The 13,998-nt window shown below is 43.2% G+C and overlaps 1 protein-coding gene and 1 pseudogene across 5 annotated transcripts in view; both read right to left on the minus strand.

The window, feature by feature from the left end:
- Positions 1-9,199: 9,199 nt before the first annotated feature.
- Positions 9,200-9,937, minus strand: LOC132523069 (ferritin heavy chain-like; annotated as a pseudogene).
- Positions 9,938-11,731: 1,794 nt separating this feature from the next.
- Positions 11,732-13,998, minus strand: part of PALLD (palladin, cytoskeletal associated protein) — a 398,579-nt gene continuing 396,312 nt past the window's right edge. For 4 of the 5 annotated variants that reach the window (XM_060155855.1, XM_060155854.1, XM_060155858.1 and 1 more), the window contains one exon: positions 11,732-13,928. In XM_060155855.1, the coding sequence (XP_060011838.1) occupies positions 13,756-13,928 (173 nt within the window). In that variant the 3' untranslated portion in view covers positions 11,732-13,755. The remainder of the gene's footprint in view (positions 13,929-13,998) is intronic. The other variant, XM_060155856.1, reaches the window with a different exon arrangement.

Genomic DNA, 13,998 nt, shown 5'->3' on the forward strand with positions numbered 1-13,998 from the left:
CCTTGTCTGGTTTTGATAGTGGGTAATGCTGGCCTTGAAAATGAGATTGGAAATGTTCCCTCTCCTGGTTTTTTTCTGGTTGTTGTTTGGTTTTGTTTTTTTTGGAAGAGATTGAGAAGGATTGGTAGTAATTATTCATTAAACGTTTCATAGAATTTACCAGTGAATCCACCTGGTCCTGGAATTCTGTTTGCTGGGAGGTTTTTGATTACTGACTCAATCTCCTTACTAGTAATTGGTCTCTTCAGGTTTTCTGTTTCTTCGTGATTCAGTCTTGATAGGTTTATGTTTCTAGCAATTTATCCGTTTTTTCTAGGTTCTCCAATTTGTTAGTGTGTAATTGCTCCTAGTGATCTCTTATGATCCTTTGTGTTTCTGTGGTGTTAGTTGTAAGGTCTCCTCTTTTGTTTTTGGTTTTATTTACGAGTCCTCTCTTTTCTCCTTAGTGAGTCTAGCTAAAGTTTTAAAAATCTTTGTTTGCATTTTCAAAAAACAAGCTCTTTAGTTTCACTAATTTTTTTCCTTTTTTTTTTTTTCCTTTTTAGTCTCTATTTCTTTTGTTTCTGCTCTGATCTTTGTTATTTCTTTCCTGTTAGTAACTTTGGGCTACATTTGGTCTTTTTCTAGTCCCTTCAGGTATAGTTAGGTTGTTTATTTGAGGTGTTTCTTGTTTGCTTGTTTTTTTGTTTTTTTTTTTGTGGTACGCGGTCCTCTCACTGCTGTGGCCTCTCCCGTCGCAGAGCACAGGCTCCGGACGCGCAACTCAGCGGCCATGGCTCACGGGCCCAGCCGCTCCGCGGCATGTGGGATCTTCCCGGACCGGGGCATGAACCCGTGTCCCCTGCATCGGCAGACAGACTCTCAACCACTGTGCCACCAGGGAAGCCCTGAGGTGTTTCTTATTTATTACTGTAGGCAGTTATTGTTATGAGCTTCCCTCTTAGAACTGCTTTTGCTGAATTGCATACATTTTGATATGTTGTATTTCCATTTGTCTCATGGTATATTTTGAATTCAGCAGCATGTTGTTTAATTTCCACATATTTGTGAATTTTCTAGTTTTATTTTACTTGCTGTGTAGTTTCATACTATTGTAGTCAGAAAAGTTGCTTGAGGACTTCCCTGGTGGCGTAGTGGTTAAGAATCCATCTGCCAATGCAGGGGACACGGCTTCAAGCCCTGGTCTGGGAAGATCCCACATGCCGTGGAGCAACTAAGCCCGTGTGCCACGTCTACTGAGCCTGTGCTCTAGAGCCCGTGTGCCCCAACTACTGAAGCCCACGGACCTAGAGCCCATGCTCTGCAACAAGAGAAGCCACCGCAGTGAGAAGCCCATGCACCATAACAAAGAGTAGCCCCCACTCATCGCAACTAAAGAAAGACCACATGCAGCAATGAGGACCCAACACAGCCATAAATAAATAAATTAATTTTAAAAAAAGGCCCATGCTATTACTGTGTTGGTGTGTATTTCTCCCTTTATATCTGTTAATATTCATTTTATATATTTATATGTCCCTATGTTGGGTGCATAAATATTTACAAATGTTATATCCTATTGTTGGATTGACCCCTTTATTATTATACAAGGACCTTCTTTGTCTCTTACTATGGTCTTTGTCTTAAAGTTTATTTTGTCTAAGTATAGCTATCCCAGCTTTCTTTTGGTTTTCATATTCATGAAACATCTTTTTCCATCCTTTCACTTTCAGTCTGTGTGTGTCCTTATATCTGAAGTCTCTTACAGGCAGCATATAGATGGGTCTTGTATTTTTTAAAAATCATTCAGCTACACTTTGCCTTTTGATTGGAGAATTTAGAATATTTACATTTAAAGTAATTATTGATAGGTATGTATTTATTACCATTTTGTGTGTTCTGGTTGTTTTGCATTCCTTTTGTTCCTTTCTTCTTCTCTTGCTCTCTTCTTCTATGATTTGATCATTTTCTGTAGTGTTGTGCTTAGATTCCTTTATCTTTTGTGTATCTACTATAGGTTTTTGCTTTGAGGTTACCAAGAGGCTTACATAAGATATGTTTCTCAGTCAATTTTAAGTTGATAGCACCTTAAATTTAAATGCATTTTAAAGATCTGTATTTTTTCTCTCTCCCACCCATTTTATGTTTTTAATGTCACAATTTACAGCATTTTATCTTCTGTATTCCTTAACAATTATTGTAGTTATATTTATTCTTTTTGTCTTTTAACCTTCATACTAGCTTTATAAGTGGTTAAGCCACACCTTTACTATATGTTTACCTTTACTGGTGAGATTTATACTTTCATGTGCTTTCTTGTTACTAATTAGCACCCTTTCTTATCAACTAAAAGAAGTCCTTTTAACATTTCTTGTAAGGCTGGTTTAGTAGTGATGAACTCTGTTAGCTTTTGGTTATCTAGAAAACTCTTCTTTAATTCTGAATGATAACTTTGCCAGGTAGAGTATTACTGGTTGGAATTTAAAATTTTGTTTTCTTTCAGCATGTTGAATATACAGTGCTACTCTGGCCTGCAAACTTTCTGATGGAAAATATATTGATAGTCTTATGCGGGTTCCCTTGCATGTAAAAAGTTATTTTTCTGTTGCTGCTTTTAAGATAATCTCCTTTCTTTTAATTTTTAACATTTTCTTTATAATGTGTCTTGATATGGGCTCTTTGGGTTCATCTTATTTGGAAATCTCTGGGCTTCTTGCATCTGGAGACTGGTTCTTTCCCTAACCTGTCTCTTTCCATCCCAGGTTAGGGAAATTTTCAGCCATTATTGCTTCAAATAAAATGTCTGCCCATTTCTCTCTTCTTTCTGGGACCCTTGTGATGTGAATGTTGGTCCACTTGATGTTGTCCCATAAATTCCTTAAGCTATCATCACTCTTTTCATTCTTTCTTTTGTTGTTGTTTAGTGGGATATGTTCTCTACCCCGTCTTCGAGTTCACCAGTCTGCTTCTGCCTCATCTAGTCTGCTTTGAATGCATCAATCATAATTTTCAGTTCAGTTATTGTATTTTTTCAGCTCTGTGACTTCTACTTGGTGCTTTCTTGTACTTTCTGTCCCTTGCTGAAGTACTCACTTTGTTCATTCATTGTTGGCCAAGAGGGTAAGCATACTTAGGGTCATTTTTTTTTTTTTTTGGCATTGCAAAGTATGTCTTTTTTCTTTTTTAATTGGAGTATAGTTGATTTACAATGTTGTATTAGTTTTAGGTGTACAGAAAAGTGAATCAGGTATACATATACATATGTCCATTTTTCTTAGATTGCTTTCCCATATAGGTTATTACAGAATATTGAGTAGAGTTCCCTGTGCTATATACTAGGTACTTACACATTTTATATATAGTGTGGATATGTTAATGCCAATATCCTTATTTATCCCTTTCCCCCCTTTCTTGTTTGTAACCATAAGTTTGGTTTCTACATCTGTGAGTCTATGTCTGTTTTGTAAATAAGTTCATTTGTACCATTTTGTTAGATTCCACATATAAGGGATATCATAGGGTATTTGTCTTTCTCTTTCTTACTTCACTTAGTATGACAATCTCTAGGTCCATCCATCTTGCTGCAAATGGCATTAGTTTGATCTTTTTTATGGCTAATATTCCATTGAATATATGTACCACATCTTCCTTATCCATTCCTCTGTCCATTGATATTTAGGTTGCTTCCATGTCCTGGCTATTGTAAATAGAGCTGCAATGAACATTGTGGTACATGACTCTTTTTGAATTATGGTTTTCTCAGGGTATATGCCAAGTAGTGGGATTGCTGGGTCATATGGCAGTTCTAGTTTTAGTTTTTAAGGAACCTACATACTGTTCTCCATAGTGGCTGTATCAATTTACATTCCCACCAAGAGTGCAAGAGGGTTCCCTTTTCTCCACACCCTCTCCAGCATTTGTTGTTCATAGACTTTTTGATGATGGCCATTCTGACCGATGTGAGGTGATACCTCACTGTAGTTTTGATTTGCATTTCCCTAATGATTAGTGATATTGAGCATCCTTTCGTGTGCTTTTTGGCAATCTGTATATCTTCTTTGGAGCAATGTGTGTTTAGGTCTTCTGCCCATTTTTTGGATTGGGTGTTTGTGTTTTTGATATTGAGCTGCATGAGCTGCTTGTATATTTTGGAGATTAATCCTTTAGTCAGTTGCTTCATTTACAAATATTTTCTCCCATTCTGAGGGTTGTCCTTTTGTCTTGTTTATGGTTTCCTTTGCTGTGCAATAGTTTTTAAGTTTAATTAGGTCCCATTTTTTAATTTGTGTTTTTATTTTCTGTACTCTAGTAAGTGGATCATAAAAGATCTTGCTGTGTTTTATGTTAGAGTGTTCTATGTTTTTTTCTAAGAGTTTTATAGTGTCTGGCCTTACATTTAGGTCTTTAATCCATTGTGAGTTTATTTTTGTGTATGGTGTTACGGAGTGTTGTAGTTTCATTCTTTACATGTGGCTGTCCCGTTTTCCCAGCACCACTTATTGAAGAGGCTGTCTTTTCGCCACTGTATAGTCTTGCCTTGTTCATCAAAGATTAGTTGGCCATATGTTCCTGGTTTATCTCTGGATTTCTGTCCTGTTCCAGTGGTGCATATGTCAGTTTTTGTGACAGTACCATACTGTTTTGATATATTACCTTTGTAATATAGTGTGAAGTCAGGGAGTCTGATTCTTCCACCCTTGTTTATCTTTCTCAAGATTGGTTTGGCTATTAGGGGTGTTTTTTTTTTTTTGTATAAGGGTTCTTTTTTTAAAAAAAATTATTGGAGTATAGATTTACAATGTTGTGTAAGTTTCAGGTGTACAGCAAAGTGAATGAGTTATACATATAAATATATCCACTCTTTTAAAGATTCTTTTCCCATATAGGTCATTACAGTGTATGGAGTAGAGTTCCCTGTGCTATACAGTAGGTCCTTATTAGTTACCTATTTTATATATAGTAGTGTGTATATGTCAATGCCAATCTCCCAATTTATCCACACCCCATTTCCCCCCCTTTTCTCCAAACAAATCCTAGGTTTGTTTTCTACATCTGTGACTGTTTCTGTTTTGTAAATCAGTTCATTTGTACCGTTTTTTTTCTCCCGCTGAAGCTGTGTTTGGTGCTGGGATCAACATTAACTTCCCAACTTTTGAAGTTGCAGGTTTCAGGGGCAGACTATGGGGTAAAACTAGGTTAGGTACATTAAAGGGGGTGGAGCTGATATAAATCCTGGTCAGAGAGATACAGGGATCAGCTGATTGATTTAAAGCCCAATCACATGACTTAAAGGGTGGCTGAGTGGAGGGAGCCCTAAAATGTTTCTTTTCTTTCTCTGGCCAAGGACATCATATTATAACTTTGGAATTTTTATGACCTACAAAACTAGAGCTGTTTCTATTTGGAAACAAAAAGAAAAATACAGTATTTCAGTTTTGTTCTTGAAACAAACTTCTCATGGTTAACATGTACTGATTAAAAGATCTTCCTTCTGGAGAGATCCTGAAACTCTGTAGGTGACTTTATTGTGATTACAAAAAGAAGGGGAATGTAATCAGGCTGGAAGGTGCCCAAGGCCAGTGCAGCCAGCTGGGGAGCGGGGTGCAGGAGGAAGGATTCAAAACTGCAGTTAGAGAGGACAGCCACTAGAGGGTGACAGAGCACCGGCGTCGTGCACATGCAGCTCCCAGTTTGGACCTCCAGAATGTGAGATGGGGTTGCTCTAACCTTAGGGAGGTGCCTGGACAGGAGGGGTTGGTTGCTGTGTGCCTGTGACTGGCCCAGTTGGCTCTCTTCTCGGAGGGACACAGGTTGGCTAACTATATCCTATCCGGAAGTTACAGACAGATCGAGGGGCACAGTGGCCAGACAACCTGGCAGGCTGTCTGTGCTCTGACTGCATTTTCTCTCACCAGAGGCAGGACTGTGGGCAGAGAAATATTTTGCTTGACTCTTGGTCTTCAAGCTGTAGGCCTCCGTGAATGCTGGCATCTGGAAAACAGAGCGGGTGGTTGTGAACCTGGAGTGTGTAAAATTGGTGGTATTCTGGAGGGCAGGCTGTGCTCCTCTCTGTGCCTTTCTGTCCAGAGTTCTCCCCAAACTTCTTTCTTCCCTGAGTCTCTTCTACCTGTCTGCACTCCGGTAACCTGAGCCATGAGTGATCACAGCCTGTATGCCCAAGAGACATCATACAGTGTTTGTCTTTGTCTGGCTGACTGCATGCACTATGACCATCTCTAGGTCCACCCATGTTGTCTCAAATGGCATTATTTCATTCTTCTTTACGGCTGAGTAATATTCCATTGTATATATTTGCCACATCTTCTTTATCCATTCATCTGTCGATGGACACTTAGGTTGCTTCCATGTCCTGGCTATTGTAAATAGTGCTGCAATGAACATTGGGTTCATGTGTCTTTCCGAATTATGGTTTTCTCCGGATATATGCCCAGGAGTGAGTTAGCTAGAGTGTATGATAGTTCTGTATGTAGTTTAAAAAAAATTTTATTGGAGTCTAGTTGATTTACAGTGTTGTGTAAGTTTCAGGTGTAGAGCAAAGTGAATCAGTTATACATATACCCACTCTTAGTTTTTTTAGATTCTTTTCCCATATAGGTCATTACAGAGTATTGAGTAGAGGTCCCTGTGCTATACAGTAGGTCTTTACTAGTTATTTTATATACAGTCGTGTGTATATGTCAATCCCAATCTCCTAATTTATCCCTGTCCCCTCCCATCCCCTGGTAACCATAAGTTTGTTTTCTATATCCGTGACTCTATTTCTGTTTTGTAAATGAGTTCATTTGTAATTTTTTTAAGATTCCACATATAAACAATACCATATGATATTTGTCTTTCTGTGTCTGACTTCACACAGTTTAACAATCTCTAGGTCCACCCATGTTGCTGCAAATGGCATTTTTTTGTTCTTTTTTATGGCTAACATTCCATTGTATGTGTGTGTGTATGTGTGTATATACACATACACACACATATAAACACCACATCTTCTTTATCCATTCATCTGTCAGTGGGCATTTAGGTTGCTTCCATGTCTTGACTATTGTAAACAGTGCTACAGTGAACATTGGGGTGCATGTATCATTCTGAATTATGGTTTTCTCCAGGTATATGCCCAGGAGTGGGATTGCTGGGTCATATGGTAGTTCTATTTTTAGTTGTTTAAGGAACCTCTATACTGTTCTCCATAGTGGCTGTACCAGTTGACATTCCCACCAACAGCATAGGAGGGTTACCTTTTCTCCATACCTGCTCCAGCATTTATTGTTTGTACATTTTTTGATGCTGGCCACTCTGACCAGTATGAGGGAATAACTCATTGTAGTTTTGATTTGCATTTCTCTAATAATTAGTGATTTTGAGCATCTTTTCATGTACCTCTTGGCCATCTGTATGTCTCTTTGGAGAAATGTCTATTCAGGTCTTCTGTCCATTTTTTGATTGGGTTGTTTGATTTTTTGATATTGAGCTGCATAAGTTTGTATATTTTGGAGATTAATCCCTTGTCGGTTGCATTGTTGGCAAATATTTTCTCCCAGTCCATAGGTTGTCTTTTCGTTTTGTTTATCGTTTCCTTTGCTATGCAATAGTTCTTAAGTTTAATTAGGTTCCATTTGTTTACTGTTGTTTTTATTTTCAGTACTCTAGGAAGTGGATCAAAAAAGATCTTGCTGGGGCTTCCCTGGTGGCACAGTGGTTGAGAGTCCGCCTGCCGATGCAGGGGACACGGGTTCGTGCCCTAGTCTGGGAGGATCCCACATGCCGCGGAGCGGCTGGGCCCCTGAGCCATGGCCGCTGAGCCTGCGTGTCCGGAGCCTGTGCTCCGCAGCGGGAGAGGCCACAACAGTGAGAGGCCTGCGTACTGCAAAAAAAAAAAAAAAAAAAAAAAGACCTTGCTGTGTTTTATGTTAAAGAGTGTTCTGCCTATGTTTTTTCCTAAGAGTTTTATAGTGTCTGGCCTTACATTTATATCTTTAATCCATTTTGAGTTTATTTTTGTGTATGGTGTTAGGGAGTGTTGTAATTTCATTCTTTTACATGTAGCTGTCCACTTTTCCCAGCACTGCTTATTGAAGAGACTGTGTTTTCCCAATTGTATACTCTTGCCTTGTTCATCATAGATTAATTGACCATATGTATGTGGGTGTATCACTGGACTTTCTATCCTGTTCCACTGATCTCTATTTCAGTCTTTGTGACAGTACCATACTGTTCTGATTACTTGAGATTTGTAGTACAAAGTCAGGTAGTCTGATTCCTCCAGCTCTGTTTTTCTTTCTCAAGATTCCTTTGGCTATTTGAGGTCTTCTGTGTCTCCACAGAAATTATAAATTTTTTTGTTCTAATTCTTTAAGAAATATCATAGGGATTGCATTGAATCTGTAGATTGCTTTGGGTAGTATAGTCACTTTCACAATATTGATTCTTCCAATCCAAAAATGTGGTATATCTCTCCATTTGTTTGTGTTGTCTCTGATTTCTTTCATCAGTGTCTTATAGTTTTCTGAGTACAGGTCTTTTGCTTTCTTAGGTAGGTTTATTCTTAGGTATTTTATTCTTTTTGTTGCGATGGTCAGTGGGATTTTTCCCTTAATTTCTCCTTTTGATCTTTTGTTGTTAGTGTATAGGAATGCAAGAGATTTCTGTGTATTATTTTTGTATCCTGCAACTTTACCAAATTCACTGATGAGCTCCAGTAGTTTTCTGGTAATATATTTAGGATTTTCTATGTGTAGTATCATGTCAGCTGCAAACAGTGACTTTCCAATTTGTATTCCTTTTATTTCTTTTTCTTCTAATTGCCATGGCTAGGACTTCCAAAACTATGTTGAATAATAGTGGTGAGAGTGGACATCCTTGTCTTGTTCCTGATCTTAGAGGAAATGCTTTCAGTTTTTCACCAGTGAGAATGATGTTTGCTTGTGGGATTGTCGTATATGACCTTTACTATATTGAGGTAGGTTCCCTCTATGCCCACTTTCTGGAGAGTTTTTATCATAAGTGGCTGTTGACTTTTGTCAAAAGCCTTTTCTGTGTCTATTGAGATGATGCTTTTTTTGGGGGGGGTACCAAATTACTTTATTTGAAGGAATGGTACTAAAGAAAGGACTTGTAGATATTCTGGTACAACTTACAGAAAAGGTAAGGTAACCCAAACATGCATGCACTGCCTTGGTGACCAGGGAAGTCACCCCTGTGGCTACGGGAAGCCAGCCTAAGGCTTAGCTCTCATCATCACTATTTCCCAGGGTGTGCTTGTCCAAGAGATACCGTGCCATGCCAGATGCGGGGGCCCCCATCCTGCGCAAGTTGGTTGCGTGGTCACCCAGTTCTTTAATGGATTTCACCTGCTCATTCAGATAGTGAGTCTCAATGAAGCCACACAAATGGGGGTCATTTTTCTCCGTGGCCAGTGGTGCAGTTCCAGGAGTGACTGAGTCACACTTTTTTCCAAGCGTAGCGCACATTCCATTGCACTCAGCCCATTCCCCCAGTCATCACGGTCTGGTTTCTTGATATCCTGAAGGAAGATTCGGCCACCCCGTTGGTTCTGCAGCTTCATCAGTTTCTCAACATGTTCCCTCTCCTCACAAGATTGGTGAAGAAAGTATTTGGCAAAGTTCTTCAAAGCCACATCATCACGGTCAAAATAGTACGACATGGACAGGTAGACGTAGGAGGCGTAGCGCTCCAGGTTGATCTGGTGGTTGATGGCGGCCTCCGAGTCCCGGTGGTAGTTCTGGCGCACCTGCGAGGGGGACGCGGCCGTCATGGCGGGCGGCTGAGGGGAAACGGTGGCGGTGGCTGCGCGGCGCTGTAATGGCGGTGGGGACCTTGGGGCAGTCGGAGGGCGCTGTGAGGTGGTGGCGAGGGCTGGCTCTGAGCGGCCGGCCGGGGCGGGAGACGAGCGCCGGGTTCCGTCCAAGCACTGTTGAAGCAAGAATCTGCGGCGACTCTCCGTGAGGACTGAGATGATGCTATTTATTATTTTTCGATTTGTTAATACGGTGTATCACATTGATTGATTTTGCGTATATTGAAGAATCCTTGCATCCCTGGGATAAACCCCACTTGATTGTGGTGAAAGATCCTTTTAATGTTTTGTTGGATTCTGTTCGCTAATATTTTGTTGAGGATTCTTGCCTGTATGTTCATCGGTGATATTGGCCTGTAATTTTCTTTTTTTGTGATATCTTTGTCTGGTTTTGGTATCAGGGTGATGATGGTGGCCTTGTAGAATGAACTTGGGAGTGTTCCTTTCTCTGCAATTTTTTGGAAGAGTTTGAGGATGGGTGTTAGCTCTTCTCTAAATGTTGGATTGAATTCACCTGTGAAGCGTTCTGGTCCTGGACTTTTGTTGGAAGATTTAAAATCACAGTGGGTGGCAGCCACACCTGGCTGCTACTCCTGTGCCCACTCCTTTCTTCCAGACACAGGTGAACTGGGACAGGGCCCCCCTCTGGAGAGAGTTGCAGTCGGCCCCCAGGTGTGTTTAATTAGAAGCCTGCCCCTTATGCCATAGCTGTGAAGACCACTGCCTTGTGTCACAGAGAGACTGGGGTGCTTCAGTGTGCTGCCTGTGTGCTCTGCCCCGGGGGATAGCCGGGTAAGAACTGTTTCTCCGTTACAGACTTATGGGACTCGCAAATGTAAGCCCCCCTGGCCGGCAGAGCTAGGCCATTCAGGTGTCCCCTGGGCCCCAGGCCAGTGCACGGGCCCCTTTACGGGAGCTAGTGGCAATCTGGAGGCAGAGGGATGGCGTGAAGACAGTGCCTGCCCTTGGGGGTTTCTGGAGAGCACTCGGGTTGGCCTGACACGTGTCCAGCTAGATGTCTGTCCCTCAGGCTGAACGTAAGCAAAGAACCCTCTGTCACAGAAGGTCTGGGCGCTTTTCAGTCGGCGGCCTCTGTGCTGGCCCAGTCCATGCAGCCCTGGAAGAAGCATCTCCCAGTGCCCCGCAGCCTTGTCTCATGGACAGAAGCCCCGTTGGCTTTCAAAGCTACACGTCTTGGGGGCTGGTCTCAGAGGCAGGCCTTAAAAGTTGGGGTCCTGGTGAGGGGTTCAAACCCTTCACTCCCCAGGGAAAGCTTGGGGTTGAAAGCTTGGGGTTGAGTTCCCTCCTCACTGTGGGTACCGTGCCGGGCAGTGGGGGTCACAGTGAGGCTATGCGTCAGCTCTCCTGTTGTGACGTGGGTCTGTTCTCATTCACCCGAGGTTTCTTTCGGAGGAAATGGGTCTGTACGTAGTAGCGGATCTGGTGTGTCTGGGGGAGGACCTCTTGAGCCAGAACCCCGTATACTTAATCCCTAAGAGAGCGGCTATAGTATGTGGTTGCAGGACGCCTTCCCAGGGGATCAAAGGATCCACTGTTACTCACAGGCACATGTCCGGTAAACTGCTGAGGCAGGCGGGGTTCTGAGCCGGCTGCCAGCGTCCCCCCCTGGGGTGCACCCCCCTTCTCTCTCACCCACACGCAGATCCCAGATCAGATGGTCCCTTGAAAGGCATGGGACTCTCCTTGACCACAGTCAAAGCGTGAGAGGGATTTGTCCCAAGGGGGATTCTCACTGCCAGTTTTGGTGAAGGGGGTGTGACACGGCCTGTAGCAGTCCAGTGCCCCCCCGCCCCCTGCTGACAGACCACGTGGGACCCCGTCCTACAGCCGCAAGGAGCCCAATTCTGTCCCAGGTGCTTGCGCTCAGGTGAGAATGCACTGCAGCACACACAGTAGTTCTAGTCTGTACCAGTTTATTACAGCAAGCAATAGAAAATGAAAACGACTGAATATTTGCTTCACAAAATTGCAACTATTATTTGTTAAATATTTATTGATGTTAAATCCACATTACACCAGCACAACAATCCAAAGTGGTAAGATCGTACTTATTTCTTTATAAATACATGAAAGGTGGCAAAATAATGCTACTTAATCCCAAACCCAGCAAATCAGCAAAAAGTCACATTCAGAAAAATTTGGCAAGGAAGAGATAATGTTAAGTCATAATTCTACAGTATAGAAAGGTCCAGGAGAGACTTTGCGCGGTGTCTGAAATCCGACATCAGCAATGCACGTAGGTGTGGTCAGAGACGCATGTGCCACTCTGCACAGAACGTGGGCACCAGAGCTCCAGCCTGGCATTTAAAGCTCGCTTGGTTGGTGCTCTTACAAGGAAGTAGAAAGCTGTCCATGTGAAGCAGTGCAATGGGATATACACGGTGGCACACAGATACAAAAGTACTTAAAAATACTACGTATTGAATGGAGTAACTGAGCTAAGAGTTCAACATTTGTATTATAAATAATGAAAGATAAATGTGTTTTGCATGAGGAATACAGTGTGTTCTCTTCATAGGAAAGTACCATTAAAGACTCAGGTTTTATAATATCAGCCCAAATTTGTTTTTTTCTCCTTTTTAAAGTTTATTGGTTCTGACTTAAAACCGTCAAGTCTGGTCAGAATCCATCCACGCCATCTAGCTGATGCAGAATCACAGGCATTCAGAAAGCAGTCTTTGCCGAGATGCCTTTACAAACTACTTGGAACCCAGCACCTTCTTAAGGCGAAAGGTCTCGTGGCAGCAGGGAAGTGAATAGTTTCCATCCACCGTATGGCGGTGCCACGGAGAAAATGCATGCCGGCACCCCCGTCTTTGTCTCCCCAAGTAGACTAGCGCCCACATGTCTCTGATCCATGACAATCTCGCAGCTCAGCCCATATTCAACTTGCAGTGCGCACCTCAATCTCCCGCTGCGGCACCAGCTCCGACACTGCAGTGTCCCGAGCACGAGCTTCCCTCCGGCTGACCCTCGAGCTCCTGACTTGGGAATGGCGGTGTTTTGTCGCTTCTATTTTAGGTTAAGTTTGAAGAAAACCAAAGAAAAGCCTGGCCTTTACCGTCTCGTGCTCCGCTGCTTTCATCTAAGTGAGCACAGTCTGTCTGGTCGTGCTTCCTTTCCCTCTCCTCTCCGCCCCTTCCAGACCCGTCTCCTCCAGATACTACACACCTTGGTCACTTGGGTGGCTGGGATGCCCTTCGTGGAATGGACTGCAATATGCTTCTTCTTTATTCAGAGTACTTCGCATTCTTTTAATATGGTTTGTAAGTAAGCGCCCTACCAAGGTAACAAGAAAAGAAAATACTACACGTAAAGAAAAAAAGGTTAAGAACGAAGGTCTTGACCTTGTTAGAAAACTCTTGCTGTTCACAGAACTGAAGGCAGGTGGCTCCTTGCGCACGGTTTAGTGGAAAGCCGTTTGCGGACGGGCGTTTCCTTGGGCTTCCTGGTGGTGCCCTCCTTGTCCCGTGCCCCACGTGGGTCCCTGGCTGCGTGAGCACACTGCCCCGCAGAGCCCAGGCGGTGTCCCCTGTGGTGCAGCCACCTCCGGGGAGCCCCCCCGGCCTCACGCCGGGTGGCAGCACCTACGCTAGTGAAGACACTCGGGACAACACAGGTCGTGGTCACCTTTTTTCCATTAGCACTTCGGCATTTCAGACCCCCTGAATTGCAGCACTTCCCCAAGTTTTAAATTGGCTGATGAATGTGAATTCTGTGTGCAAGGTGTGCATTCCTATCAATCAGCATCGCGTACGCAGCCTCTACGTCTGGTTTACCAGGAAGAAAAGTAGGATTTTGGTGTCCTTTTGTTTCTTAGAGCCAAAGGTATGTTTCTGCCTTTTACGTCCCGTGACAGAGGAGGGTGTGGGTCAAGGCAGCGGTGGTTTCAGCGTCTGGGCTCCGTGGAGAGCGCCAGCTCACAGGTCCTCGCTCTCCACCAGGCCGGGGCTCAGCATCAGGTGGGACGGGCTGGCCTCGGGCTGGAACGCGGCCCTGATGTCGAGTCCCTGGTCCGAGAGCGCGGCGTAGCGGCTGGCCGAGGGCCGCACCCGCTTCGGCTTGGCGCTTGCTGGTGGCTGCTGCCACTGGGCTGCAAGACACAACACGGAACTCAGAATCTAACCAGGTGGCACGGCTCTGTGTGTACCAGGCACGTGTTC

Source organism: Lagenorhynchus albirostris, chromosome 7 (assembly GCF_949774975.1).
Source record: "Lagenorhynchus albirostris chromosome 7, mLagAlb1.1, whole genome shotgun sequence".
Classification (NCBI taxonomy): Eukaryota; Metazoa; Chordata; class Mammalia; order Artiodactyla; family Delphinidae; genus Lagenorhynchus; species Lagenorhynchus albirostris.